This window comes from Indicator indicator, chromosome 2 (genome assembly GCF_027791375.1).
Source record: "Indicator indicator isolate 239-I01 chromosome 2, UM_Iind_1.1, whole genome shotgun sequence".
Lineage (NCBI taxonomy): Eukaryota > Metazoa > Chordata > Aves > Piciformes > Indicatoridae > Indicator > Indicator indicator.
The window spans coordinates 58,742,804-58,770,758 of record NC_072011.1 but is presented as its reverse complement, the minus strand read 5'-3'; the positions used below and the strand labels follow the sequence as shown (position 1 = coordinate 58,770,758).

General features: G+C 51.5%; 1 protein-coding gene across 1 annotated transcript; it reads right to left on the bottom strand.

The window, feature by feature from the left end:
- Positions 1–680: 680 nt before the first annotated feature.
- On the bottom strand, positions 681–27,415 carry PEX6 (peroxisomal biogenesis factor 6). The gene is made up of 17 exons (XM_054394241.1): positions 26,528–27,415; positions 26,253–26,413; positions 24,949–25,032; positions 24,044–24,146; positions 23,732–23,868; positions 23,408–23,519; positions 19,280–19,488; positions 17,832–18,024; positions 17,011–17,087; positions 16,765–16,897; positions 7,769–7,974; positions 7,606–7,667; positions 6,548–6,656; positions 4,588–4,704; positions 3,217–3,294; positions 1,981–2,120; positions 681–1,238 (listed from the first exon to the last, which is right to left on the bottom strand). The coding sequence occupies exons 1-17, from the start codon at positions 27,413–27,415 to the stop codon at positions 1,102–1,104; spliced, it is 2,946 nt and encodes a 981-aa protein (XP_054250216.1). The 3' UTR covers positions 681–1,101.
- Positions 27,416–27,955: the final 540 nt, after the last annotated feature.

The following is a 27,955-nucleotide window of genomic DNA, read 5'->3' as shown; positions in this document are numbered from 1 at the left end:
AATCCCATTCCCTCAGCCTCTCCTCATGGGCTCCAACCTTTCTGCCAACCTTTGCCAGATGAGGGTGGTCCCAGCCTTGTTTGGAGATGTGTTCCCTCCTCAACGTGCAGGACAATTCAGAGAATCATAGAAACATTTTGGTTGGAAAAGACCTTTCAGATCATGCAGTCCAACCATTCTCTACCTCTAGCATCCTCTACCTCTACATCGCTGCCTCTCTGAACTACCTCCAGGATGGGGATTCAACCACACCTCTGGGTATCCTGTTCCAGTCTATGAAAACCCTTTCAGTGACAAAGTTTCTCCTAACATCCAACCTAAACCTCCCCTGGTGCAACTTGAGGCCATTTCCTCTCATCCTACTGCTTGTTACTAGGGAGAAGAGACCAACCCCCGCACTTGGCTCCAGCCTCCTTCCAGGGAGTTGTAGGGAGCAAGAAGTTCTCCCCTCAGCCTCCTTTCCTACAGTCTAAAGATACCCAGTTCCCTGTTCCTCTGCAACACCCAGCCCACTCTGGGGCTCACAGGAACCACCTCAAGTCCACAGACACCATCAAGCAATCAGAGCCCTGAAGCCAGGCAGTGAATAGCCAGTGCCAAATCCCTGTATTTATTCAGAGAACAGGTGGAGCCCAGGCCAGTTGCAACAGCAGTGCTTTGTGTCCTTCTGCCCTCCAGCCAGCACCTCACTGCTGACACTCCCAGCAGGCAACTGCCTCCGGACCCACTCCTGTTACTAAACCAGATGAAGTTTGGGTCTTGCTCCCTACCACCAGTGCTCTGTCACTCATGGTGCCACTCATATATTGCTCACAACTATAAGACTCTGCTCCCTCCCCATGGGGAAGTCACCCTGGTGTGCACCCAGCAGCCCCAAAGTACTCCCTGAGATGTGAAAGGGCCATTACAGACCCCAGCAATGATGCATGGCTGAACAGAACAGCACTTCCACCAGACTCTGGCTGAAGAAAACTGCCCAGCCAGCCTGTTTGTCCATTCAAGGGGGCCCAGGAAGCATAAAAGTGCAGGTAGCTTATGTGCATCTGTGACTGTTCTCTCACACTCCTTAACAGGCTGTGCCCATCACACCTCCACTCTGTGTTAATAGGCAGCAAACTTCTGCTGGATGAGTTTGTACCTGAGCAGTTCCTGTTCAGAAACTGATGGCTGCAACCTCGCAGCAGCCTGCAGGAAGTCTTCCATGGTCAGGAGCAGAGCAGAGCTCTCAGTATCCAGCCCTGCATAAGAGAGAAAAGAGGTAAAGGCTGTGAGGCAAGCACATGGGCAGCTGCTAAGACCCACCAGCCCCCTCTCTTATCAACCAGGTATATCCTTAACAAAACAGGTGCTGGAGCACCTCCCCTGTGAGGACAGGCTGCAAGGGTTGGGGCTGTTCAAGCATGTAGAAGAGAAGGCTCCAGGGAGACTTGCAGTACCTGGAGATCTACAAGAAAACTGGGAAGGGGCTTTTTACAAGGGCTTGTAGTGATACAACAAGGGGGAATGGCTTTGAGCTCGAAGAGGGGAGATTTAGACTGGAGACTAGGAAGAAGGGGATGAGACACTGGAACAGGTTGCCCAGGGAAGGGGGAGGATGCCCTCTCCCTGGAGGTATTCAAGGCCAGACTGGACAGGGCCTTGAGCAACCTGATCTAGTGGAAGGTCTCCTTGCCCATGGCAGGGAGGGGTTGGAAGTAGATGATCTTTAAGGTCCCTTCCAACCCAAACCATTCTATGATTCTGTTGAAGACTGAGAGGCAAACCTGTGTCTGTCTCCTTCCCCCCTGAAGCCAAGCACTGGAGGTGAGGATGATTCCATCTGCAGAAAGTACCAGCCTGGCAGTAACCCAGAGACTAGTGTTCAGACATGGAGCCACCGAGGCTCTCCTCACACAGCTCAGTTACTGGCAGAGGTAACTCCTCTCTCCCCCTGTGCTCGACCACCCCAGCATGTGGGGCAGGAAGGGCCCAGGCTCATACCTTCCTCGATCCACTCCACCTTGCGTTTGACAGCGCTCATCATGGCATCTGAGCAGAGGGCATAGATGTCTGCTCCTGTCAGCTGAGCTGGGCACTTCTCTAGGATGGCAGTGAGATTCACAGAAGGATCCAGTTTAAACCTGCCAAGACACAAAGCTGCAACTGTAAACACCAGACCAGGAGAGATACTGCAGCACGACCAGGCAGGAGGAATCAGAAGCCTCACATTTAGCTGCTTCTGTATTGTGCTCTGCATGCTCAAAACAAAAAAAGAACAAAAAAATTTTCAAAGGTTTTGGTTGGTTTGGGTTTGTTTTGTTTTGTTTTGTTAAGGCAGTCACCTCTCTTTGAAACATCCCCACAGCAAGGTCCTCTGTCCTGCTAAGCTGGATGAAAAGCAACTTTGAGTTCTGACTTGGAGAAATTAAGTGTTCCACATGCCTGGGAACAGCCTACAGCCAGGACTGGAAAGGTACATATTTAATTACAGACCATACCAAACCACTCTGACACCAAACCACCTCAAGAGTCATGGTGCAGACAGGGAGCCTCCTGCAGCACACAGAGTACTGGCCAGCATGGTGAAAAGATGTTGGCAACCAGCCCACACCTGACCTAGCTTATCCCCAAAGGCTGCAGTGGTCCCAGCTATCCATGACAGGGAGTCCCTGCAGAAGCAGATTCACAGCTGCTCACCCAGCTGTGCTGCCTGGTACCTCTGCATCTGAACTGCAGGCCTTGCTTTTCTTTCCCCAGAGATGGTCTCAGGAGCTCAGAGCAACTGGGGAAGCAACCAAACCCTGCTGCTCAGTGATTCCACACAAGCAGCACTGGGGAAGACACAAAGAACAGGCTGAATACCCCTCAGCATCACAGGAAGAGAGGGAGCAAGACAAACAGAAATGGAGCTGCTTTACACCCTTGGAGCTGCAGCCAGCCAGAGGTGTGCTTGAGAAACTCTTGCAGGAAGCAAAGCAGGAGCTCCCTGGTGTGTTGCTGCACTGCCATCTCATCACGTTGTTAGGCTCTGGCTGAGGCAGTGTCTGGAGAACTCTACCCTCCACTTGGACAGCCAGCTGAACTGCTCCCATCTGCTAAGAAAATCATCCCCAGCTCTGCTTCAGGTTGTCCCATCCTCTTCCCCTGCCTGCTGGCTGCAGGTCAGTGACTCAAGTAGCTCCAAGGAGACTATGATCCATTGGAGAGTGGTGGAAGGCTGCTGTGAGGGTCACTCACTTCCTGGTGACAGCGCTCAGCACCTGCAGCTGCGACTCACGGTCTTCGTTTATGCCCACGTAGACCAGCTTGTCAAACCTGCCAGCAGAGAGAGGAGGCAGCTGAGAACAGGCCAGGACTAAACTCCCACTGCTTCTCAGCTCTGGGCACCAGAACATGAAGGGTGGCCCTGTGGAGCAGCAACTCTTTGCTGCCAAGCTCGTGGGTGACACAAAGCGTGGCAGGGGAAGCGGTCAGTGTGCTGGAAGGCAGAGCTGCTCCTCAGGGGGACCAGGGAGGGCTGACAGCAACCATGTGAAATCCAGCAACTGCAGACACAAAGTCCTGCTTGAGGATGGGCAAGCTGCAGGCATGAGGACAGGCTGGCAGGCAGCTCTGCAGAACAGGCCCTGGGGAACAAATTCCTCCCTCCAATTTGATGCTGTGGCAGTTTAGGTTGGGTGCCTCCAAAAAAAAGAAGCCACAGAGTTGAGACCTCCAGTGTCCAGAGTGTCCAGCCCAGTGGGTGGACACAGGAAATAGTCTATTTCTACCCATTCATCCTGCACCCTTAGAAATCTGGCTGCAAAGTTATTGTCTTTCTCTTTCTTCCCTCTCTGCTCCTGTGGGAGAGAAACTCTCTCTTATCTGGTAACAATGGGGGAGTATCAGAGGCCTCTTTGGCCTGAGTAACTTTTTTTCCCCTCTGCACAATCTTGGCCTGTTTAGGCCTAATGTCAGGATAAAAAGTGGGGGCAGTTCAGGCTTGGCCAGCCTGAAACCAGCCTAGCAATGTGGGGGGGAAGAAAGAGCCCTGGGGATTTTGGTGAACCCCAGGTGAGGAGAAGGGAAGTGCTGGGATTTTTGACCTGGTGTAAAGGAGCTTGTGTGTTACGTTTAGACTGGGGGTTTCTTTGAACTTTCTATGCTTTGCTATGCTCACCACTATGCTTTGTAGCTTTTGTAGTATAGGAATTGCTTTTCCATTGAAACTTTCCATGACTATCCAATCCATTTGTGGGAGGGTTATTCTTTTGCCCCTTTTGGAGCAATAGAGAATCTGTCCCACTCTAAGCTAGGGCAGATGCCACAGCAGGTCCCTTATCACCCTACTGTGCTGCTAGGGCAAGCCCCAGACTGGTGAGAGGGTAACAAGCAGTGGTACTTTGTGTGGCTGCTACAGCCAGAGGCACTGGCCTCCTCCTGGCTTCCTATCTCCCCCACAAACCAGGGCCTCCTCTTAGCCTCCTATCTCCTTCACAAACCAGGGCCAGGGGCATTTAGGAACAGTCTCTGCGGAGGGGACATGGTGGGGAACACAGCACAGCTCATCACTGCCTGAGTTGCTCCAGGGAACTAGCCTGAGGTGAGGCAGAGTAGGATGTGACATACCTGCCTGGCCGGAGCAGAGCTGGGTCCAGAAGGTCAGGCCTGTTTGTAGCTCCAATAACAAATACATCTGTGGTGGAATGAAGGCCATCAAGCTCAGCCAGCAGCTGGGAGACAACTCTGCAGGGAGCAAGACAGAACACTCACAATGAGGCCTTGGCACCTTGGCTACCCTCAGCCACCAAGTGAATAAGGGAATAAGAGGACTAAGTGTGGCCACTGGCAGGCCAGAGAATCACAGAAACATTCAGGTTGGAAAAGACCCTCAGGATCACCAATGGTAGGGGTTGGAAGAAACCTTTGAAGATCAGCTAGTCCAAGTGCCCTGCCAGAGCAGGGGCACCCAGAATACATCACACAGGAACATGTCCAGGTGCATTCAGAACACCTCCAAAGATGGACACTCCACAACCTCTCTGGGCAGCCTGGTCCAAAGCTCTGCCACCCTCAAAGGGAAGAATTTTTTTCTTACGTTTACATGGAACCTCCTGTGTTCCAGTTTGTGTCCACTGCCCCTTGTCCTGTCACTGGACAACACTGAGAAGAGTCTGGCTCCATCTTCCTGACACTTGCTCCTTATCTGTTGATCAGCATGAATGAGATCCCTCCTCAATCCCCTCTTCTCCAGGCTAAGCAGCCCCAGCTCTCTCAGCCTCTCCTCCTAAGGCAGATGTCCCAGTCCCCTCAGCATCTTTGTAGTAGTTCTCTGTCTCTCTTGAACTGGGTACCAAAACTGTAACCTCCCCAGGGGAGAGTCAAGGGGCAGGAGAACCTCCCTTGACCTGCTGGCCACACTCTTCTGAACGCACTTCAGTTTGCATTCTCTTCCCTGAAGAGCTCCAACACAGTCATACAGACTTCTCTGTTGGGCTCACTGTCAAGAGAGTGCAAACCCCTGGTAGCAAGACAGTCCCTGGGGCCTGTGCTTTGCTCTGAACCCTCCCAGGATGGCCACCTATGCTAATATTTGCTACTAGACCTTGGCCACACAGACCAAACATAGCAATGGCTATGGCAGACACGACTATGGCTCAGGTTCCCACTCAGACCTGACTCTCCCTGCTGTGTGGTACTGCCCAGCAAGCTCAGCTGCAAGGCTGCCCTGTCAGTCCATGCCAGCAGTGGCACTGCCAAACAGTGTTCAGGGTGTGTAGCTACACACATGGTAGCTACAGTTCTGCAGCCACAGAGCTCAAGCACTTCAGTGCTGCACAGACCTCTTGGAAGGGAGAGCATCTCCATCAGCTTCTGGGATCATGTGCAGTGACCAATGGGCACCACAGCCAGCCCCTTCCAGAGCTGCTGGTGGGTTTTGTGTGTGTGAAGATGGACACCAGTGGCACATGGTATCAGTGGAAAACTTTGCAGAACTCCTCCATGGATGGGGAGGAAGATTTGAAGGGGGGACTATCAGCTCAACAGAAGAGGCCTGGGGGAAATAACCCTCTTTCTGCAACGCTAGAATTGGTTTGGTTGGAGAAGACCTCCCTAAGATCACTGAGTCCAATAGTCAACCTAAAACCACCACAGCCATCAAACCATGTCCCAAAGTGCCAAGTCCAACCATAGCTCCAACCTGTACATACTTTGCTTCTACCAGAGGCAGCTGAAAGGTTTCCCACCACAGGGAAGGCAGCTAAGAGGAGGAGAGCACAGCTGGGGTGTGAAGGATGACACTGGAGAGACCAAAGGGAGCAGTTGGCAGCCACAGAAGCAGCTGGAGGGGACTGTCTTAACCAAATGTTTGCACAACAAGCTTGGGTAATCAGGAACCTGCAGCAGGGTAAACAGCAGTACTAATGTCCAAGGAGAGGAGACAGGCCATGGAGAGGGGCTGAAGGGAACAGGGAGCAGAAAATGCAGAGAGAGCTGGGGTGGACTCTGCCCTCACAAGACAATCCTGTGCACACCCTCACCCAAGGTGGGTGCACTGCTCTGCCAAGGCTGCATGATGCTCGCTCACCTGTCCATGACACCCCCTGAATCTCCACTCCATCCACGACTTGGGGCCAGAGAATCCAGTTCATCAAAGAAGATAATGCAGGGAGCAGCTGCTCTGGCTCTAGCAAACACTGGGAGGAGACAGCACAAAAAGGTGAGGAAGACCTGGAGCAGTCAACAGCAAGGGGACCTGCAACATCACCAGCAGGGAACTGCTGGGGATGGAAACCAGCTGCCTGCTGCCTCACCAACTGTAACTGCTCCTGCACTCAGCACAATGGTCCCCAAAACTCAAGCATGTCTCAGAGGAACTGCTGTCCCATCAAGAACACCAGGGACAAGAGCAAGAGGAGCAGAGAGAGCAGCAGGAAAAGCTGCAGCAAGGCAGGGAACAGACTGGCTGCAGGAGACAGCTGGGTTTGTGCCCTTGCTGGCAGCTGTGAGTGGGAGTTGAGAAGTGAGGTTTGGACACTACTTCCTTCCCCCCAGCAGCACAGCCACAGTAGTTTCAGGCTGTGCCTTGAAAATTTTCCACAGATCTTGAACAGAAAGTAGTAGAATGGAAACAAATCACCAGTGGGTGCAAAAAGGAAAACTATGGTGAGTTCTAAATAATCCCATTGGACATGAAAGTTAGATATGTAAACTAACTTTGTCTTTTTGCTTCCTCCACTCTGGCTGGTGCTTCTGCTGGGTCTTTGCTGACCTTGGCTGCATTGCTTTGTTGTGGCTAAGTACTAACAAACAACTCTCTGCTCTTCTCTCTCCTTTACTGTGTGTACAGGGTGGGGGTAGGGAAAGGAGCAGGGAAGGGGAAGCTATTATTAATCCCCTGGTTTTGTCCAGGGGGGAGTTCTTGTGCTGTTTATAAAGTGTAAATACCTATAAATGCTGTGTGATTTGTACATATTCATTGCATTTCATATTGTAGACCGTAGTTTTGCTTGTAAATACAGCTTCATTGGCTTCCAGCTGAGCTGGTCTGGCAATTTTATGCTGGGGGTGGAATTTTCACAACCCACCACAACAGCAAAGCCCCCCCTACACCCACAGAGAGGAGTTAAGATGGCATCTGCTCACCGTTCCTCACGTTCTCTTCGCTCTGCCCAACGTACATGTTGATGAGCTCTGGCCCTTTCACACTGTGGGGCAGGGAGAAGAAGAAGCCAGTTAAAAGCATGCCCTACCTGCTGCCAGGAGAAAGCCAGTCAGCCCCACTGCCTGCCCCTCCGCAGCTTGTCACCTAAGGAAGGTCATGGTGCACGTGGTTGCCACAGCTTTTGCCAGCAAGGTCTTTCCTGTTCCTGGAGGGCCGTAGAGCAGCAGACCAGAGCGGCACAGACCCAGTGACAGCAGCTCTGGGTGCTCCAAGGGCAACTGGATAGTGTCGAGGATCTCCTTCTTCACCTCCTGAAGCCCACCAACATCCTGCCAGGACATGGAGGGGATCTGCCAGGAGAGGTTAGAGTCCCTGTCAGCACTCAAATGTGTCCAGAGAAGGGCAACCAGACTGGTGAGGGGTCTGGAGCACAGCCCTGTGAGGAGAGGCTGAGGGAGCTGGGGGTGTTTAGCCTGGAGAAGAGGAGGCTCTGGGGAGACCTCATTGCTGTCTACAACTACCTGAAGGGAGGTTGTAGCCAGGTGGGGATTGGTCTCTTCTCCCAGGCAACCAGTGACAGAACAAGAGGACACAGTCTCAAGCTGTGCAAGAGGATGTTTAATGCTGGATATTAGAAAGAAGTTCTTCACAGAGAGATTGGCCATTGGAATGGGCTGCCCAGGGAGGTGGTGGGGTCATCATCCCTGGAGGTGTTTAAGAAAAGCCTGAATGAGGCACTTAGTGCCATGGGCTAGTTGATTAGTTAGGGTTGGGTGATCAGTTGGACTTGATGACCTTGGAGGTCTCTTCCACCCTGGCTGATTCTGTGATTCTTTTCTCAGTGGTGCCCAGTGACAGGACAAGGGGTAACAGGCACAACCTTGAACAGAAGAAGTTCCATCTAGACATGAGGAGGAACTTTAAAGGTGCACTGGAGCAGGGTGCACTGGAGCACCCTGTGGAGTCTCCATCTCTGGATGCATTCAAACCCCCCTGGATGTGTTCCTGTGTGACCTTCTCTAGGGGATTCTGCTTTGGCAGGAGACTTGGGCTCTAGGGTCTCAAGAGGTCCCTTTCAACCCCTACCATTCTGTGAGTCTTCCTGAGCCCAAAGCAGGCCTGGGCAGCTTCTTTCTCCAGTACCAGCCCCTTGTGCCTCCAGCTGTGCCTGGCCCTGCAGCAAGCCAGCCCCGCATATTGCTGCTCAGTTATCCCAGCGGTGGATCCCCCAGAATCACATTTCCCCTCTCCTGAGCTTTGCCATGGCACAAACAAACCACACATGTCCCTAGGAAAGCTGTGCTGGCAGTGCACTGCCTTGTCCCCAATCCTCCACTGCACCTCCTGCCACCTCCTGCCAGGGAAAAGGTGTCAAGGGAAAGGATCTGCCACAGTGGCCTGCAGCTGTGTGGGGACACAGCCCTGCTGCAGATAACCCTTTGAACACATGAAGGAGTATGGAAAAGGAAAAGAAAGAGGATAAAAAAGAAGAAGAAAAGACCAAACAAAAGAGAGGATTAAGAAGAGAAAAAAAGGGAAGAGAAGAGAAGAGAAGAGAAAAAAAAAGGGAAGGGAAGAGGGAAAAAAAAGGAAGAGAAAAAAAAAGGGAAGAGAAAAAAAGGGAAGAGAAGAGAAAAAAAGGGAAGAGAAAAAAGGGAAGCAAAGGGAATGCACCCCGACCCTCTTCCCCTCCCCCATTGCCCTTGAGCAATAACTATGAGACTCTGCAGGCTCAGGGCAATGTGGACGAGAGCATTGTAGAGGAACCGATCAAGGAGATGCCAAAGACGAAGCAGCCCCCCCAAACCTTAAGGACCAGTGCTACAAAGAAAAAGAGAAAGGCTATAGTTATTGGAGACTCTCTCTTGAGGGGAACAGAGGGACCCATATGTTGTTGTCCCGACCCATCCCACAGGGAGGTGTGCTGCCTACCTGGGGCCTGGGTGAGGGACATCACCCGAAGGTTACCTAAACTAATCCAGCTCTCTGACTATTACCCATTGCTGGTAATCCAGTCTGGAAGTGAAGAAATTGAAAAGAGCAGCACCAGGAAGATTAAAAAGGAATTTAAGGCCCTTGAGAAACTGATTGACGGGGCAGGAGCTCAAGTGGTGTTCTGCTCAGTTCCCTCAGCAGCAGTGGTGTACACTGAGAGGAACAGGAAAACCCACACCATCAACAGTTGGCTTAGGAGATGGTGCCAGCAGTGGAATTTTGGCTTCTTTGATCATGGGGCTACTCTTACTGCACCTGACCTGCTGGACCAAGATGGGTTGAATTTATCTAGAAAGGGTAAGAGGGTGCTGGCACTGGGGTTGGCAGGACTCATTGGGAGGGCTTTAAACTAGGTCTGAAGGGGGTGGGTGAGGAAACCAGTCTCCCTGGAAAGGAGGGAGGACCACATAAACTGGTGAAATCAGCAGCCCAGCTGAAGTGCATGTACACCATGCACGCAGTATGGGCAACAAACAAGAGGAACTGGAGCTCTTGGTTCACCAGGAGAACTATGATGTAGTTGCCATCACAGAAGCATGGTGGGACGATTCTCACAATTGGAGTACCGCACTGGGGGGTTATAAGCTCTTTAGGAGAGACAGGCAAGGGAGAAGAGGAGGAGGGGTGGCCCTGTATAGTAGGGAATCCTTTGATGCCTCAGAACTCGAGGTTGCAGAAGAAAGGGTTGAGTGCTTGTGGGTTAAAATCAGAGGGAGGCCGCACAAAACTGACATCCTGGTTGGAGTCTGTTATAGACCACCCAACCAGCACGAGGAGGCCGATGAGATATTCTATAAGCAGCTGGAAGCTGTCTCAAGATCATCAGACCTTGTCCTTGTGGGGGGACTTTAACCTACCAGACATCTGCTGGGAACTTAATTCAGCGGAGAGGAGACAATCTAGAAGGTTCCTAGAGTGCATGGATGACAACTTCCTGATGCAGCTCTTAGGTGAACCTACCAGGGGTAAGGCTGTGCTTGATCTGCTGTTCTCAAATAGAGAAGGGCTGGGGGGAGATGTGATGGTTGGAGGCTGTCTAGGGTGCAGCGACCATGAGATAGTGGAGTTTTCAACATGCAGGGAAATAGGGAGGAGCAGTAACAGAACCCTCACTTTGGACTTTCGGAGGGCAAACTTCAGCTTGTTCAGGCAACTCATTCAGAAAGTTCCCTGGGTAACAGCCCTTAAGAAGAAAGGGGTCCAGGATGGTTGGACCTACTTCAAACAGGAGCTCCTAAAGGCACAGGGACTGGCAGTTCCCACATGCCGTAAGACGAGCCGGCGGGGAAGACGACCGGCCTGGATGAGCAAGCAGCTCCTGAAGGATTTAAGGGAAAAAAAGAGGGTTTGGAAAGGGGGGGAGGCAACTAGTGACATGTTTAAGGATGTTGTTAGATCATGTAGGAGAAAAATTAGAGAGGCAAAAGCACAGTTAGAAATTAAACTGGCCGCTTCTGTGAAGGACAACAAAAAGCATTTTTATAAATATATTAATGCTAAAAAGAGGGCAAGAGGAGCCTCCACTCTTTGTTGGACGTGGAGGGTAACATTGTGACTAAGGATGAGGAGAAGGCTGAGATTCTAAATACCTTCTTTGCCTCCATTTTCAACAGTAAGGCAGGAGGACTTCAGGATAACTGGCCTCCTGAGCTGGTCGATGGGGTCAAGGAGCAGTGTTGTACTCCTGAAATCCATGTGGAATTAGTTCGAGACTTGTTGAGTCACTTGGATATTCACAAGTCCATGGGACCTGATGGGATTCATCCTAGGGTGCTGAAAGAGCTGGCAGATGAGCTGGCCAAGCCTCTCTCCATCATTTTCCACCAGTCCTGGCTCACTGGAGAGGTCCCAGAAGACTGGAAACTGGCCAATGTGACACCCATCCACAAGAAGGGACGGACAGAAGAACCTGGGAACTACAGGCCTGTCAGCCTGACCTCAGTGCCAGGGAAAATCATGGAGCAGATTGTCTTGGGGGCAATCACTGCACACCTGAAGGATGGCCAAGGAATCAGGCCCAGCCAACATGGAGTTAGGAAGGGCAGGTCCTGCCTCACCAACCTGATCTCCTTCTATGCTCAGGTGACCAGCCTGGTGGACGTAGGAAAGGCTGTGGATGTAGTCTACCTGGACTTCAGCAAGGCCTTTGACACTGTCCCCCACAGCAAACTCCTGGCCAAGCTGGCAGCCTGTGGCTTGGACAGCAGCACTCTGTGCTGGGTTAGGAACTGGCTGGAGGGCCGAGCCCAGAGAGTGGTGGTGAATGGTGCCACATCCAGCTGGCAGCCTGTCACTAGTGGTGTCCCCCAGGCATCAGTGCTGGGCCCCATCCTGTTCAATATCTTTATTGATGATCTGGATGAGGGGATTGAGTCCATCATCAGTAAATTTGCAGATGACACCAAGCTGGGAGCAGGTGTTGATCTGTTAGAAGGTAGAAGGGCTCTGCAGAGGGACCTTGACAGGCTGGACAGATGGGCAGAGTCCAACAGGATGGCATTCAACAAATCCAAGTGCCAGGGGCTGCACTTTGGCCACAACAACCCCATGCAGAGCTACAGGCTGGGGTCAGAGTGGCTGGAGAGCAGCCAGGTGGAAAGGGACCTGGGGGTACTGGTTGAGAGTAGGCTGAACATGAGCCAGCAGTGTGCCCAGGTGGCCAAGAGAGCCAATGGCATCCTGGCCTGCATCAGGAATAGTGTGGCCAGCAGGAGCAGGGAGGTCATTGTACCCCTGTACACAGCACTGGTTAGGCCACACCTTGAGTACTGTGTCCAGTTCTGGGCTCCTCAGTTTAGGAAAGATGTTGAATTGCTGGAGCATGTCCAGAGAAGGGCAACGAGGCTGGGGAGAGGCCTTGAGCACAAGCCCTATGAGGAGAGGCTGAGGGAGCTGGGGGTGTTTAGCCTGGAGAAGAGGAGGCTCAGGGGAGACCTCACTGCTGTCTACAACTACCTGAAGGGAGGTTGTAGCCAGGAGGGGGTTGGTCTCTTCTCCCAGGCAACCAGCACCAGAACAAGAGGACACAGTCTCAAGCTGCACCAGGGGAGGTTTAGGCTGGAGGTGAGGAGAAAGTTCTTCCCAGAGAGAGTGGTTGGCCATTGGAATGGGCTGCCCAGGGAGGTGGTGGAGTCACCATCCCTGGAGGTGTTCAAGAGGGCATTGGACGTGGCACTTGGTGCCATGGTTTAGATAGGCATGAGGTGTAGGGTGACAGATTGGACTCGATGATCCTTGAGGTCTCTTCCAACCTTCTTGATTCTTGAAAAAAGGGAAGAGAAAAAAAAGGGAAGAGAAAAAAAAGGGGAAGAGAGAAAAAAAGGGAAGAGAAAAAAAAAGGGAAGAGAGAAAAAAAGGGAAGAGAGAAAAAAAGGGAAGAGAGAAAAAAAGGGAAGAGAGAAAAAAAGGGAAGAGAGAAAAAAAGGGAAGAGAGAAAAAAAGGGAAGAGAGAAAAAAAGGGAAGAGAGAAAAAAAGGGAAGAGAAAAAAAAGGGAAGAGAGAAAAAAAGGGAAGAGAGAAAAAAAGGGAAGAGAGAAAAAAAGGGAAGAGAGAAAAAAAGGGAAGAGAAAAAAAAGGGAAGAGAAAAAAAAGGGAAGAGAAAAAAAAGGGAAGAGAAAAAAAAAGGGAAGAGAAAAAAAAAGGGAAGAGAAAAAAACAGGGAAGAGAAAAAAACAGGGAAGAGAAAAAACAGGGAAGAGAAAAACAGGGAAGAGAAAAACAGGGAAGAGAAAAACAGGGAAGAGAAAAAAAGGGAAGAGAAAAAAAGGGAAGAAAAAAAAAGGGAAGAGAAAAAAAAGGGAAGAGAAAAAAAAGGGAAGAGAAAAAAAAGGGAAGAGAAAAAAAAGGGAAGAGAAAAAAAAGGGAAGAGAAAAAAAGGGAAGAGAAAAAAAAGGGAAGAGAAAAAAAAGGGAAGAGAAAAAAAGGGAAGAGAAAAAAAAGGGAAGAGAAAAAAAGGGAAGAGAAAAAAAAGGGAAGAGAAAAAAAAGGGAAGAGAAAAAAAAGGGAAGAGAAAAAAAAAGGGAAGAGAAAAAAAAAGGGAAGAGAAAAAAAAGGGAAGAGAAAAAAAAGGGAAGAGAAAAAAAAGGGAAGAGAAAAAAAAGGGAAGAGAAAAAAAAGGGAAGAGAAAAAAAGGGAAGAGAAAAAAAGGGAAGAGAAAAAAAGGGAAGAGAAAAAAAGGGAAGAGAAAAAAAGGGAAGAGAAAAAAAGGGAAGAGAAAAAAAGGGAAGAGAAAAAAGGGAAGAGAAAAAAAAGGGAAGAGAAAAAAAAGGGAAGAGAAAAAGAAGAGAAAAAAGGGAAGAGAAAAAAAAAGGGAAGAGAAAAAAAAAGGGAAGAGAAAAAAAAAGGGAAGAGAAAAAAAAAGGGAAGAGAAAAAAAAAACGGAAGATAAAAAAAAAGGGAAGAGAAAAAAGGGAAGAGAAAAAAGGGAAGAGAAAAAAGGGAAGAGAAAAAAGGGAAGAGAAAAAAGGGAAGTGAGAAAAGGGAAGAGAAAAAAGGGAAGAGAAGAGAAAAAAGGGAAATAGTAAAAGATAAAAATAGTTTAAAAAAAGAAAGAAAAAATAAAGAGAAAGAAAAAGAGGGGGAAAAAAAGAATTAGAACAAAGACCTTGTGTTCAGGGCACCTTGTCCCCCAGGGAGGTGACAATGTACAAGAGCTTCACACCGTAGCAGCAAAACTTGGGCTGCTAAGACCTCTGTCATGTGAAGGAGGACATGAGAGAGAGACAGACAGCCTGGAGGACACTGCAGATGTGCAAGCACAAAGTTCCTGGATGCTTAGGAGAAAGAGACAGGGCTGGGCTCAGCTACTGGCATGCAAGGAAGCAAGAGACAAGCCAAGTCCTTTCTTTTCCTTCATGCTGAGCTAAAGAGTCTCTGAGGATGCTGCTGCTCTGCTCACAGCTTCAGAAATAGCAGTAATGCTCCAGCCTGCATGACAGATGCTCCTGAGAGTCAGAGCAGCATTCCCGGGAACCTGCAGAGAAAGCAAAGCCCCAAAATGCTTCCCCTCAGCTGCCAGCTTGGTGGGAGACAGGTGTCAACGCAAACGGAGAGGATAAAAATAAAACTGGAGCAAAATTCTTTTCCCCTCAGCCAGTTTGGCTCTCCTTTCTTTGCTACTTGAGATGATGTTTGTTATCTCATGCTATTTCTGCAGCTGTCCAGCAAGTCCATCAGGAAAATCAGGTCAGAGGAGATAAGGATTTCCAGGAAATATAAATAAGAAATAATTTTTTTTTAAAGCTAAAAGGTCCAAGGCCTTCCTCCTTCAGTGCCAATGAATGGAAGAGTTGTCCTCTCCCCTGCACTCTTGCTAGTTAAAGCTCTACAGACATCAGTGTGGGAGCTGGAAACACGCCAAGAAGGTTGTTTCCAGGTGAGAACATCATAGACACTGCTAGCAAGTGCTAACAGAATCCCAGAATGGTAGGGGTTGGAGGGGACCTCAAGATCATCTACCCCCAACTCCCCTGCTAAAGCAGATTCACCTAGATCACACTGCACAGGAACATGGCCAGGCAGGTTTGGAGTGCCTCCCAAGATGGAGACTCCAGAATCTCTCTGGGCAGACTGGTCCAGGGCTCTGCCACTCTCAACATGATGAGGCTTTCCTTATTGTTGAAGTGAAACCTCCTGTGTGCCCATTGCCCTTTGTCCTATCACTGGGCACCACTGAAAAGAGCCCAGCCCCATCCTCTTGACCCCCACCCTTTAGATACTGATTAGCCTTAATGAGATCCCCCTCAGTCTGCTAAGCAGCCCCAGCTGCCTCAGAGAGATGCTCCAGTTCCTTATCATCCTTGTGGCCCTCTATTGGACTCTCTCCAGTAGTTCCCTGTCTCTTCTAAAGAACTGGACACACTCCAGCTGTGGCCTCCACAGAGCGGGGCAGAGTGGGAGGAGACTCTCCCCTCAACCTGCTGGCCACACTCTTCTTAATGAACACCAGGATACCATTAACCTTCTTGGCCATGAGGACACATTGCTGGCTCATGGTGAACTTGTAGTCCATCAGCACTCCCAGGTCTTTCTCCACAGAGCTGTTTTCCAGCAGCTTAACCCCTCACCTGTACTGAGCTATTCCTCCTCAGGAGCAGGACTCTAACACTTGCCCTAGTTGAGCTTGTTAACCAGATGATAATGCAAGCAGGGAACTGGAAGTTAAGTATGCTGAAAGTATTGAGGTCTGCTAATGGGCTTTCTGAACCACAGCCAATTACTAAGAAATTGATAAAGGCTTGTAAAATCCAAACAAACTGAGCTCCTGTTCACACAGTTTGCTGCTGAGCAGGCTCTGTGGTCATTAGTTGCCTCCTAGTGAACCTGGCAAACACACCTCAAAGCAGAGCTCATTTCAGTCTCTAGCAGATTTCTGAATGAATGAAGTCCCAGAGTAGCTCCTGGATGATGACACCAGCAAGGTGTCATCCTGCTAGGGCAGAACTGCAAGTGGGTGGGTTGAGGAAAACATCAGAGTAACTGCTTCACCACCAGCCTTTCCTGTCCTCTGCTGAGCTCAATCATTCACACACGAGGGCGTGGAGAAGAGGCTCTGCTTACATTGCTTACTCCTAACACCATGCCATCCAGCAAAAACAATCCCTGCAAATGCCCTTCCCTGGATGCCCAGCTGCCAGAGGCACATCAAGAAGCTGACTGCTGGTCATCCCTGACAGCCCACGTCCTTTCCCTGAAGAACCCCCAGCTCTTCAGACTGCCCAGCTGTCAGGAGAGCCTGTGCCAGCTCAAGCAGCGTCCCAGGCCAAGTGATAAAGTCTAAGGTTTCTCACACATGTAGGGAAACTCTCTCACTAGCTTGTGCCCCAGCCAGCCAGCTGGAGAGACCTCAGCAAGCCAAAAGGCTGAGCTATGTGTCTGGCACCCCTATGACACCAGCCAACTGAGCCATGCCCAGTTAAAGGGGCAGGGGCTTCCCTGACTAAGTTCAAAGCCAAGAGGGTGAGAAGTGCCAGTGGGGGAAAATCCATCATGGGACTGTCTCCCACCCAAGGCTGAGGGAGTACATGGAAAGGCACAGCAGAGAGTGACCTCCAGAGCACAGCCCCATCTGGGGAGGTCCATGAGAGGTGTCTTGAGCCATGCAGCTCTGGAGAGCCAACCCCACTTCCCCTGTCCCACCATCCTACCTTTGGGGCTCCCACTGCTTGTGAATGGGCATCATGCAGCTGGTCCAAGGCAACACTAAAATCCTCCTCAAGCACTGGGAACCCAGCAGTGCAAAAATCTCTCTCCACTTCCTCGCTCAGTCCACCTGGAAAACTGGTGAGGGAAGAGAAGGGAAGGACTCAGGCTATGCCCCATGGCTGGCATGATGAGGCTGGATGCAGCCCCTGCTCCCCACCACCACCTCCTGCCCTGTTTGCCTGCACTACCTCAAGGCTTGGATGCGGGCACAAGCAGCCTGGCTGCTGTGGGACAACAAGGCACAGAAATCTCCCAGCACAAAACCCTGTGAATGCAGAAACAAACAGCATCAGTTCACTCCCTGACCAGAGCTCCAGCCAGGCCATAAAAGGTGTGTGGGGAAAAACTCCTGACAGAGGTGTTCTCTGAGCTCTGTCCCCTGGCTAAAGGCTGAGGGAGCTGGGGTTGTTTAGTCTGGAGAAAAGGAAGCCTAGGGGAGACTTCATTGCTTTCTACAATTCCCTGAAAGGAGGTGAGAGTGAGGTGGGGGTTGGTCTTTTTTCCCTTCTATCAGGTGATAGAACAAGAGGAAATGGCCTGAAATTGTACCAGGGGAGGTTTAGGTTGGATATTAGGAAAAAACTCTTTCCTGAAAAAGTGGTCAAGCATTGGAGTAGGCTGCCCAGGGAGGTGGTGGAATACTGACACCCTGCAGGTGTTCAAGAAACTTGTGGCCTTGGCACTTTGGGACATGGCTTAACACCCATGTTGGTGCTGGGTTGATGGTTGGATTTGATGATCTTAGAGGTCTTTTCCAACCAAAACAATTCTATGATTCTAGCAGAGTTGAGCATCAGCCAACACCTCCACAAAAGGTGTGTAGTCCTCAGGGACTAGAAACCTGCAGTTAAAGCTGATTGATATCTGAAGACCAAGGTTAACCACAGAAAAAGTTGATTGGGCTGTGGGAATCCCCCCCAACCCCCCAGTTCTCCAAGGGCAGACAGGGAGGGTGGGCCCCAGCAATGCCAGACTGCCTTTCTCCAGATGCTGCTGTGGTTTTACTCACTGCAGTCCTGCGGGCCAGCTTGGAGAGGCTCACTTCTTTGCCCAGAGGCAGACTGGCAGTCAGCATGCCCAGCATTGACCTCCTCTGCTCTTCTGAAGGGGCTTCGATTTTCACCTCATGAAGAAAAGCAGTCTGCACATCTGTAGGAACATCCTGGGGCGTGCAGGTTGTGCCAATCACCAGGACAGGGTGGCTGTCAATAAAAAGGGTGGTCTCAGCTCTGTAGAAATTTCCCTCTGACACTGCCATCACCCACACCAAATCACTCCTCAGTGGTCAGTCTTGCCTTTGAAATACATGCACAGATAGGCCAAGGCGTCTTGCAGTCACTCTCCTCTTGATTGCTCTTGAACTGCTTTGTGACATCTGTCTCCAAGGCCCATTAAACTACAGCACAGGAGGATCCACCTCAACATGAGGAGGAACTTCTTCACTGTGAGGGTCACAGAGCACTGGAACAGGCTGCCCAGATAGATTGTGGAGTCTCCTTCTCTGGAGACTTTTGAGGCCCATCTGGATGTGTTCCTGTGTGACCTGTGCTAGCTTCTATGGTCCTGTTCTGCCAGGGGGGTTGGACTCGATGATCTTTGGAGGTCCCTTCCAAGCTCTAACACCCTGTGATCCTGTGACATCTTATTTCTTTGATATCTCCCTCTCTGTGCCCTGATACTTGTCATTAGCCTCATTAGCCTGGTGCAGCTCTCTTCTGGGATCCCCGAGACCCTTGGCATGCTTAACAAGAACAACTCAGAAACCAGTTTCAGACAACAAAGCTTCCTGATTCCATCTGACATTAATATGGACAAACAAGGGTCCTCTCACAGAGAAGAGAGACTCACAGAATCACAGGATCACAGGATGTCAGGGGTTGGAGGGACCTCCCAAGATCATCAAATCCAACCCCTCCAACCAGAGCAGGACCATAGAATCTAGCACAGGTCACGCAGGAACACAACCAGATGGGTCTTGAAAGTCTCCAGAGAAGGAGACTCCACAACCTCTCTGGGCAGCCTGTTCCAGTGCTCTGTGATCCTCACAGTGAAGAAGTTCCTCCTCATGTCAGGTGGAACCTCCTGTGTTGTAGTTTATATCCATTACTCTTTGTCCTATCAGAGGGTGCAGCTGAGCAGAGCCTGTCCCCTCCCTCTTGACCCCCAGCCCTCAGATATTGATAAACATTTATTAAATCCCCTCTCAGTCTTCTCTTTTCCAGACTAACCAGCCCCAGGGCTCTCAGCCTCTCCTCACAGGGCAGTGCTCCAGTGGTAGCCCTCTGTTGGATCCCTGTCCCTCTTGAGCTGGGGAGCCCAGAACTGGACACAATATTCCACTGGATTAAAAACCGAAGAGGGCACAGCAGCAGTTGGTCACCTTGATGTGACAGCAAGTGCTGCCCTCGAGGCAAACACCCACCTCAGATGTCCACAGCGAAGGCGCAGTGCCCATACCTGAGCGCTGGGTCCCTGTCCAGGAGCAGCTGTCTCAGCGTAGCGATAACCCTGGCGTCCTCCCCCAGCCTGTCCCGGTCCCTGCCAAGCACCTCGATGTCCTTCAGCAGGAGCACACAGGGACGATAGCGCTGGGCCTGGCTGAAGGCCGCCTGGACTTTCTCCTCCGTGGCTCCGCTGGTGTCACTGCACAAACTAACGCAATCGACCTGCGAGAGACAGACCACACCAGGCACGCTCCGCAGGGCTGGCAACACGGGCACTTGGGAGACTCAGGACTGCGTATGGGCAGGGCAAGGAACATAGGATGCTCCACCTAAACCTGAGTGTGGTGGGTTGAAAATTCCCCCCCCTCCCCCCCCCCAACGTTAAATTTGCCAGACCAGCTCAGCTGGAAGCAAATGAAAGCTGTATTTACAAGCAGAACCACAATCCACAGTGAAACGCAAGGAATTATGTACAAAATACACAATATTTACAAGTATTTACAATTGATAAACCCCCCTGGCCAAAACCAGGGGAGCTGCTAATAGCTCCTCCACTCCCTGCCTCCTCCTTACCCCCCTTGTACACGAAGGGACAAGAGAAAAGAACAGAGAGAAGTTGTTGTTAATACCAGCCACAACAAAGCAGTGCAGTCAAGGTCAGTAAAGCCTGGAGAAGCATCAGCCAGAGCTGAAGAAGCAGAAAGAGAGCTAGATTGTTTTGTACAACTAGTTTAAGTTCATTCTCTCTCCAATGGGATTGTTTAGAGTTATCATTTTACTTTTTTTTTTTTTTTTTTACACTCAATAGTCATTTATTTACATTTTACCACTTTCTGTTCAAGATCTGTGGAAAAAAACATTAAAGGCATAGCCTAAAACTGCCACAATGAGGAAGAACTTTGAGTGTGGTGGAGCACTGGAACAGGCTGCCCAGAGAGGTGGTGGAGTCTCTGTCTCTGAAGGAGACTTTCAAGGCCTGCCTGGGTGCATTCCTGTGTGATCTGCTTTAGGTGACTCTGCTCTGGCAGGGCAATTGGACCCAATGATCTTCAGAGGTCCCTTCCAACTCCTACCATTCTGTGACTCTGTGATTCATTTCCACAAAGCTTTCCATGGGCAACTCACAGCTGAAAGGAGAGCTAAGTGGATGTCTCCCACAGACACATTCAGGACACATCTGAAATAGGCACACTGAGGACACAGAAAAGAGGACACAGAAAAATGTCTGCTGCTTGCTTCTGTGCAGGAGGTGAGGGGGACAGGAGGGGCTGGCCTGAAAGAAGAACCAGAGGGACATACAGTGGATGTCATGTCTCAGCAACCTGATCTGGAAGGGATGAGAAAGCTGTGGAAGAGGCCAAGACAGGGAGAAAAGGTGACTCAGAAAAGGCACAGCCTGCAAGAGTTGGGGCTGCTCAAGCTTGCAGAAGAGAAGGCTCTGGGAAGACCTCAGAAAGCCTGCAGAAGAGAAGGCTCTGGGAAGACCTTAGAGCAGCCTTTCAGTGCCCCAAGGGGGCCTGCAAGAAAGCTGGGGAGGGACTTTTGACAAGGGCTTGTAGTGATAGGATGAGGGGAATGGATTGAAGTTTGAGGCAGGTTTATTTACCCTGCATATTGGGAAGAAATTCTTTGCAGTGAGGGTGGTGAGACACTGGAACAGGGTTGCCCAGGGAGGTTGTGGATGGCCCTTCTCTGGAGGTCTTCAAGGCCAGGCTGGACAGGGCCTTGAGCAACCTGGGCTAGGGGAAGATGTCCCTGTGCATGGCAGGGGGGTTGCAACCAGATGATCTTTAAAGTCCCTTCCAACCCAAACCATTCTGTGAAGTGCAAAGAGCAGAGGGGGAGGCTTGGGAAACTGTTTAATCCAGTGTCACAGAGGCTCAAAGTGCAGGAGGAAGGTAGAAGGTATGGGGGTAGAAGTCAGAGGTGGCTAGAGGCCCAGACACTGTTTACAAAGCAAACACTTGGTGAAGTCATCCAAAAAGGAGAGGTGACTGGTGAGCCTTGAACAGCAGCTTGAACCCTGCTGTAAGCAGGCAGTGGTGCCTCCTGGTGCTGCCAAGCTGTGCAGGGAGAGCCAAAGCTTCTCTAAGATGCCCTGGGCCTCATCCTCAGAAAGGGTAGCTCAGAGCAGGGAGAACACTTCAAGAGCTGACACAAAGGCTAAGGAGAGGGACAGAGAGCAAAGGAGCTCCTGTGCTCCATGTACTATGGACAAAAAACAGGAGTTAGGGTTTTGTAGGCACAGCCAAATGGCAGAAGTGTCTGTATGCAAATACGGATGAGCAGAGAGAAGGGACAAAAAACTTCTCATCATCAAGTTGTGGAGATTACAGTGTGAAAGAATTACTGTGTCCTGGTAGAAAAAACAGGCAGAACACTCAGAGGAGAGCAAGAGAAGGTGGAATGGTAATGTAAGAAAAGGAGGGGGAAGTGTAAAAGCTGGGATAGCAAGATGAACAGCAAACACCTCTGGCTTCAGTAGAATCACAAAATGGCTTGAGTTGGAAGGGACCCTAAAGAGCATCTAGTTCCAACCTCCCTGCTGTAGGTAGGGAAACCTCCCACTAGACCAGGTTGCTCAAAACCTCATCCAGCCTGGTCTTAAACAGGGATGAAACATCCACAACTTCTCTGGGGAAGCAGTTTCAGTGTTTCACCACCCTCACAGTAAAGATATTCTTCCTAATCTCCAACCTAAATCTACCCTGCTCTAGTTTAGAATCTCAGAATCGTTAAGGTTGGAAAAGAACTCCAAGATCATTGAGTCCAAACGTAACCCAACTACCATGACCACTACACTATATCCTGAAGCACCACGTCTACAAGTCTGTGAAACACCTCCAGGGATGGTAACTCTGCCATCAGCCTCCTCCAAGGCCCAGCCACTCCTGCAGGGAAGAAATTTTTCCCAATATCCAACCTAACTCCCCCCGGCACAATTTTGGGCCATTTCCTCTCACTCTATCACCTGATACTAGGGAGAAGAGACCAACCCCAAACCCCACCTCACTCCAACCTCCTTTCAGGTAGCTGCAGAGAGCAATAAAGTCTCCCCTTAGCCTTAGGTGGGGATCAGTCTCTTCCCACATGCAACAAGAGACAGGACCAGAGGAAATGGCCTCAGGTTGTGCCAAGAGAGGTTCAGGTTGGATATTAGGAACAATTTCTCCCCAGAAAGGGTTCTCAGGCATTGGAACAGGATGTCCAGGGAGGTGGTAGAGTCACCATTCCTGGAGGTATTTAAAAGATGTGTGGATGTGGTGCTGAGGGATGTGGTTTAGTGGTAGTGGCTTAGCAGTCGGGGTGGGATTGTGAGCTCTAGGTGAGCAGCTGGACTTGGTGATCTCAAAGGTCTCTTCCAACCTCAACAGTTCTATGATTCTATGATCAGACTGGCAGCAATAACAGTGAAAGTCAGTAGAGAAAGGTACAAATGCACCCCCTGGGGCAAGAGATCTCTAAATTATTGATCCCAGAGCACTGGAGAGTATACACCAGAGGAAACATCTCTTCATGCTTATACTTTACTTCCTGATGGCCAGGGGCCTAGATCACAGAATCACAGAATGCCAGGCTGGAAGGGACCCCAGGGATCATCTGGTCCAACTTTCTAGGTGATAGTGTATTTGAAATGAGCTGGCCCAGCACCCTCTCAAGCTGAGTCTCAAAGCTGTCCAGTGTAGGGAATCCACTGCTTCCCCTGTTATGATGGTGAAACATTTTCTTCTGAAGTCCAATCAGAATCTCCCCAGCAGTAAGTTGTACCCACTGCCCTTTGTCTTTTCCATGGGACTTCTTGTAGAAAGTGAGTCTCCACTCTCTCGGTAGCTCCCCTTTATGTACTGGTGCATGGTAATAAGGTCTCCCCTAAGCCCTCTCTTCTCAAGGGCTGAACAAACCCAGCTCTCTCATGATGATGGAGCTTTAGGCTGATCCAAACAGTGTCTCTGAGGCTCTGCCTACCAGCAGTCAGACCTGTGCCAGTGCAAGTTGCTAGCTCAGTATAATCACCCTCCTTTTGTCTGCATGGGAGCAGCCTCTGGGTAAGCCCATGTCCCAGCTGCAGCAGAGGTGTTGGCATGGCTAACATTTCCATAACCCTTTTTATGACCCATCAGTTGACCACAGGAGGAACTACCTTGAAGAGGTGGAGGTTGAGGGAGCTACACACAGCTCTGACAGCCACCAGTTTTCCACTGCCACTTGGTCCTGAGAGGAGAACGCTGCCAGCCCCACTCAGTGCACCTGCCCTGGAACACAGAATGAGTTTTCCCAGTCAGGAGAATGCTACCAGCCCTGCTCAGTGCACCTGCCCTGGAACACAGAATGAGTTTTCCCAGTCAGGAGAATGCTACCAGCCCTGCTCAGTGCACCTGCCCTGGAACACAGAATGAGTTTTCCCAGTCACCTGGGAGCAGGGACACAGCACTCCCAGCACTCACTAGGAGGACTTGTAACTCACCGACTGTTCAGGTGAGGCCGAAGAGCATCACAGAGCTGCTTCACAACATCAGAAAGTCCAGCAGGAGACAAGCTGCTCCAGAACTCATGGCTGTTATAGGCTGGGGCAGATGGGACAGGGCTGTTTGTTGAACCTACCTGTGAGGAAGGCAAAACACCACCTGAGAGATGATGGGTACCAAGTGAAAAATTATGTCCTGAAATGCCATTTTTCAATGGCAGGAGACACAAGCCTCCACAGGCAACTTCCAACATCCATAGTGCAACCTCAGATCTTGTGCATACCCTTCCCTGCTCTCCACTGATACCTTACCATGTAGAGAGATGTGTTCTGGGTGTCCACCAGGTAACCCTCAGACTGCTCGCCTTCCACCATGCCTAAAATCTTCCTCACTTTGAAGTACAGCTCTGGCCACCTAAGGGAAGAAACAAGAAGTCTAATCTGACCAGCCAAGATCTTAAAGGCAGGAACAACACAGCTGTCAACAAGAAGGCAGCTGAAGGGCAGAGGTAAGCAGAGGTACTCTTGCCCTCTCCCAGGACCCATGTGGATCTTTTACGGCCCTCACTGTGCTGCCTGGCCAAACTGACCAACAGGACTGTCAACTTCTACTACTCAGCCCACATGAGTAGAGATGGAACCAACCTTCTTTCCACTATCAACAGCTCAAGACATTCTCTTTTTGCCACCACTTCTTTCACTATCAACTCCACAGGCATTCAGCTGCAGCATATAAAAACTTACAGCAGAGTCACAGAAACACAGACTCATAGGATCATAAAACAATAGGGGTTGGAAGATCTCTGGAGATCATCGAGTCCAACCCCCCTGCAAAAGCAGGATCACTTAGGGCAGGTCACACAGGAATGCATCCAGATAGGTCTTGAAAGTCTCCAGAGAAGGAGACTTCACAGCCTCTCTGGGCAGCCTGTTCCAGTGCTCTGGCACCCTCACAGTAAAGAAGTTTTTTCCTCATGTTGAGAGGAAACTGCTTGTGTTCCAGTTTGTGTCTACCACCTCTTGTTCTATCACAGCACACCACTGAAAGAGCCTGGCCCCTTCTTCTTGACACCCACCCTTCAAATATTTGTAAACATTAATAAGATCTCCTCTCAAGCTTCTCCAGTTTAAACAGCCCCATGTCTCTCACCCTTTCCTCATAAGAGAGGCATTCAAGTCCATTAAGTCCTCCAGCCACAGGTTTTTTTGCCACCTACCTTAGGAATTTGTCTCCATTTACTTCTAAAAACTCAGCATATCCAAACGTTGGAACACACAGGACATCTCCCTCCTGGACAAGCCTACAAACATAATAAATAAGTAAATAGGGAGCTTCACCAGTGAAAAAAGAGCAAATCCTTCTGGTTATGTGTCCTCCCCACCCCAGGTGTTTTTACAGAAAAGAATGTAGCTGTTCACATCAGCTCATTCACTTCCTGGATAAGGAATTGGCTGTATGCATGCAAAGGGTAGTGGACAATGGTTCCATGTCCAGATGGAGATGGGTGATAACTGGTGTCTCTCAAGGGTCTACACTGGAAGTATTGCTGTTCAGTATCTTTATCAGTGACACAGACAGCAAGATTGAGTGCACCCTCATCCAGTCTGCTGATGACACTGAGCTGAATAGTGCAGTTGACGTGACTGAAGGACAGGATGTCATCCAGAGGAACTGGGACAGGTTAGATGAGTGGGGTCAGGAGAACCTCATGAGGTTCAATAAGGCAAAGTGCAAGGTCCTGCACCTAGGTTGGGGCAATCCTCATTAACAACAGATGCTGGGGGGTGATGATATTGAGAGAAGCCCTGCAGAAAAGTACTTGGGGCTGCTGGTGGACAAGAAACTGGACATCAGCCAACAGTGTGCATTTGCAGCTCAGAAAGCAAACTGCATCCTGGGCTGCATCAAAAGAAGCACGGTCAGCAGATTGAGAGTGGTGATTCTGTCCTTCAACTCTGCTCTGGTGAGACCTCACCTAGAGTATTGTGTCATGCTCTGGTGGACCCCACACAGGAAGGACATGGACCTGCTAGAGCAGGTCTAGAAGAGGACCACAAAGATAATCTTTCCTACAAGGGCATGCTGAGAGAGTTGGGGCTCCTCAACCTGGACAAAATGTTCAAGGGAGGCCTTATTGCTGCATTTCAATATTTGAAGGGGATCTACAGGAAAGCTGGGGAGGGCCCGTTTAGAAGGGCTTGTAGTGGTAGGATGAGGGGCAATAGTTTTAAACTAGGGCAGGGTAAATTTAGGTTGGGCACGATAAGGAAGTTCTCTACAAAGGCAGTGTTGAAATACTGGCACAGGTTGCACAGCCAGGTGGTGGAGGCCTCATCCCTGGTGACATGCAAGGTCAAACTTCACGGGGTCCTGAGCTCTCTGACCTAGTTGGATATGGCCCAGCTCACTGCAGGGGGGCTAAACAAAATAACCTTCGAAGATCCCTTCCAGCCTAGGGCATTCTATGAGTCTAGAAAACAGCAGCCCAGGAAAGGGACCTCTCCTCCCCGCACAGCTCACCGGGGCGTTTCAAAGTGCTTGTAGAGGATGCGGTCGTAGCCTCCCTGGGCGCTGTAGGCCGGGGAGCAGACGATCTCCAGGTGCAGCTCCTTGGCAAAGGGGGGCACTGACAAGACCGACCGGCTGCCTTTCGCGTCCGCCGCACCGGTTCTTTCGTACCTCTGCAGAGGGTAAAAAGAGCATCCCGTGAGACCTCGCCGCTGCCGCCCGGCTCCTGGCTCCCGGACCCAGATGTCCCCGCGCCCCACCCCCGGGAATGCCTGATCCCGGCTCACCCGCAGGCGGAGGTGCGCGGCGGCAGTGGGGTCGCAGCCCAGGTTGAAGGCCAGGGCGGGGGCCAAGAGCGCGGCGCCGTCGGACGGGCCGCGACGGGCGGCCCGCGGGTACTCCCAAGGCGGCGGGCGGGCCAGCAGCGCCGCCAAGTGCTCCCGGGCGGACCCCTCGGCACCCACCCGCACCCACTCCCCTTGGAACAGCCCGAGCGCCAGCAGCCCGCGCCGGCTGACCCACACCTCCGCCCCGCCACCCGCCCCGCCGCCGGGGGCCGCCCGCAGCCGCGGCCCGGCCGCCGCCGCCGCGGTGCCCCCTCCGGGCCCGGCGGCAAAGCGGGAGACCAAGGGTGCGGTAGCGGGGCGCCGACAGGGGGCGCCGCTGGCCGCAGGCTCCCGGGGAGGCGGTGGCGGGGCGAGGGCGGTGCGTGTGCCGTTGCCCAGCAACCCCTGGAGCGCCGGCCGCGCCTCCAGCACCAGTGGACCTGGCCCCGGGCCCGGGCCCGGAAGCGCCTCGCCCCGCCGCACCAGCACCGAGCCGCCCGCCGGCCTTCCTGGCCGCCCCGCCGCCCCTAGCAGCACCCAGGCCAGCGCCGGCGGGCGGCGGACCGGCCACACTGCCACCCGCCGGCCGGCCGCCAACCCCAACCGCCGCAGCAGGGTCCCCCGCAGCCACAGCTCCGCTCCCCGTCGCCCACCCGACTCTAGCGCGACGGCGCTCAGCAGCACGGCCTGCGCCCCGCCGCGGCCCGCAGGCCGCACTGCCAGCACCAGCCCGCTGCCGCCCTTCCCGCGCAGCGCCGCGCAGAGCGGCGGCGGAGCCAGCAGCAGCGCGGTGGCCGGTGCCAGCTCCGCCGGTGGAGCATCCAGAGGTCGCAGCACCGCCACCGCCATAGAGCCGCAGAGCCCAGCGGAACAGGCGGAGCCGTCCCGCCCCGCTACCACAGAGCCGCACGGCTAGAGAAGGCCGGCCCGGCCTACTGACTGTGTGGCCAAGGCCATAGAGCGATGGTGCGGAGTGGCCCCGGCGGGACAGGGACGATGGAGCACGCCGCCTAGCGGCTACCTTTCCTCAGCCGCGCCCCTGCTCCGGTGTCCGAAAACGAGTTCTTTCCGCCGCTGTGCAACCTCACACAGAGAAACGAGGTATCGATTTATTTCACTTATTCAACAAAAATAAGTGTAGAGTCCTGCACCTGGAGAGGAACAACACCATGCGCAGTACAGATTAGGATGGAGAGCAGCTCCATGGAGAAGGACCTGGGAGTGTTGATGGACAGTAAAGCTATCCACGGCACAGCAACGTGCCCTTGTGGCCAAGAAGACCAATGGTAATCTGGAGTGCACTACGAAGAGAGTAGCCAGCAGGTCATGGGAGGATCTCTTCGCCTGCTGCTCTGCCCTGCTGATGCCACGTCTGGAGTACTGTGTCCA

Bases quoted from the DNA above. Each gene is read 5' to 3' on its own strand.
- PEX6 (XM_054394241.1), bottom strand. From the start codon at position 27,415: ATGGCGGTGGCGGTGCTGCGACCTCTGGATGCTCCACCGGCGGAGCTG. The intron at 25,033-26,252 runs GTGAGCTGTGCG...TTATGTTTGTAG, and splicing joins AAGCACTTTGAAACGCCCCG to GCTTGTCCAGGAGGGAGATG. The intron at 24,147-24,948 runs GTAGGTGGCAAA...TTCTTCCCTTAG, and splicing joins AATGGAGACAAATTCCTAAG to GTGGCCAGAGCTGTACTTCA.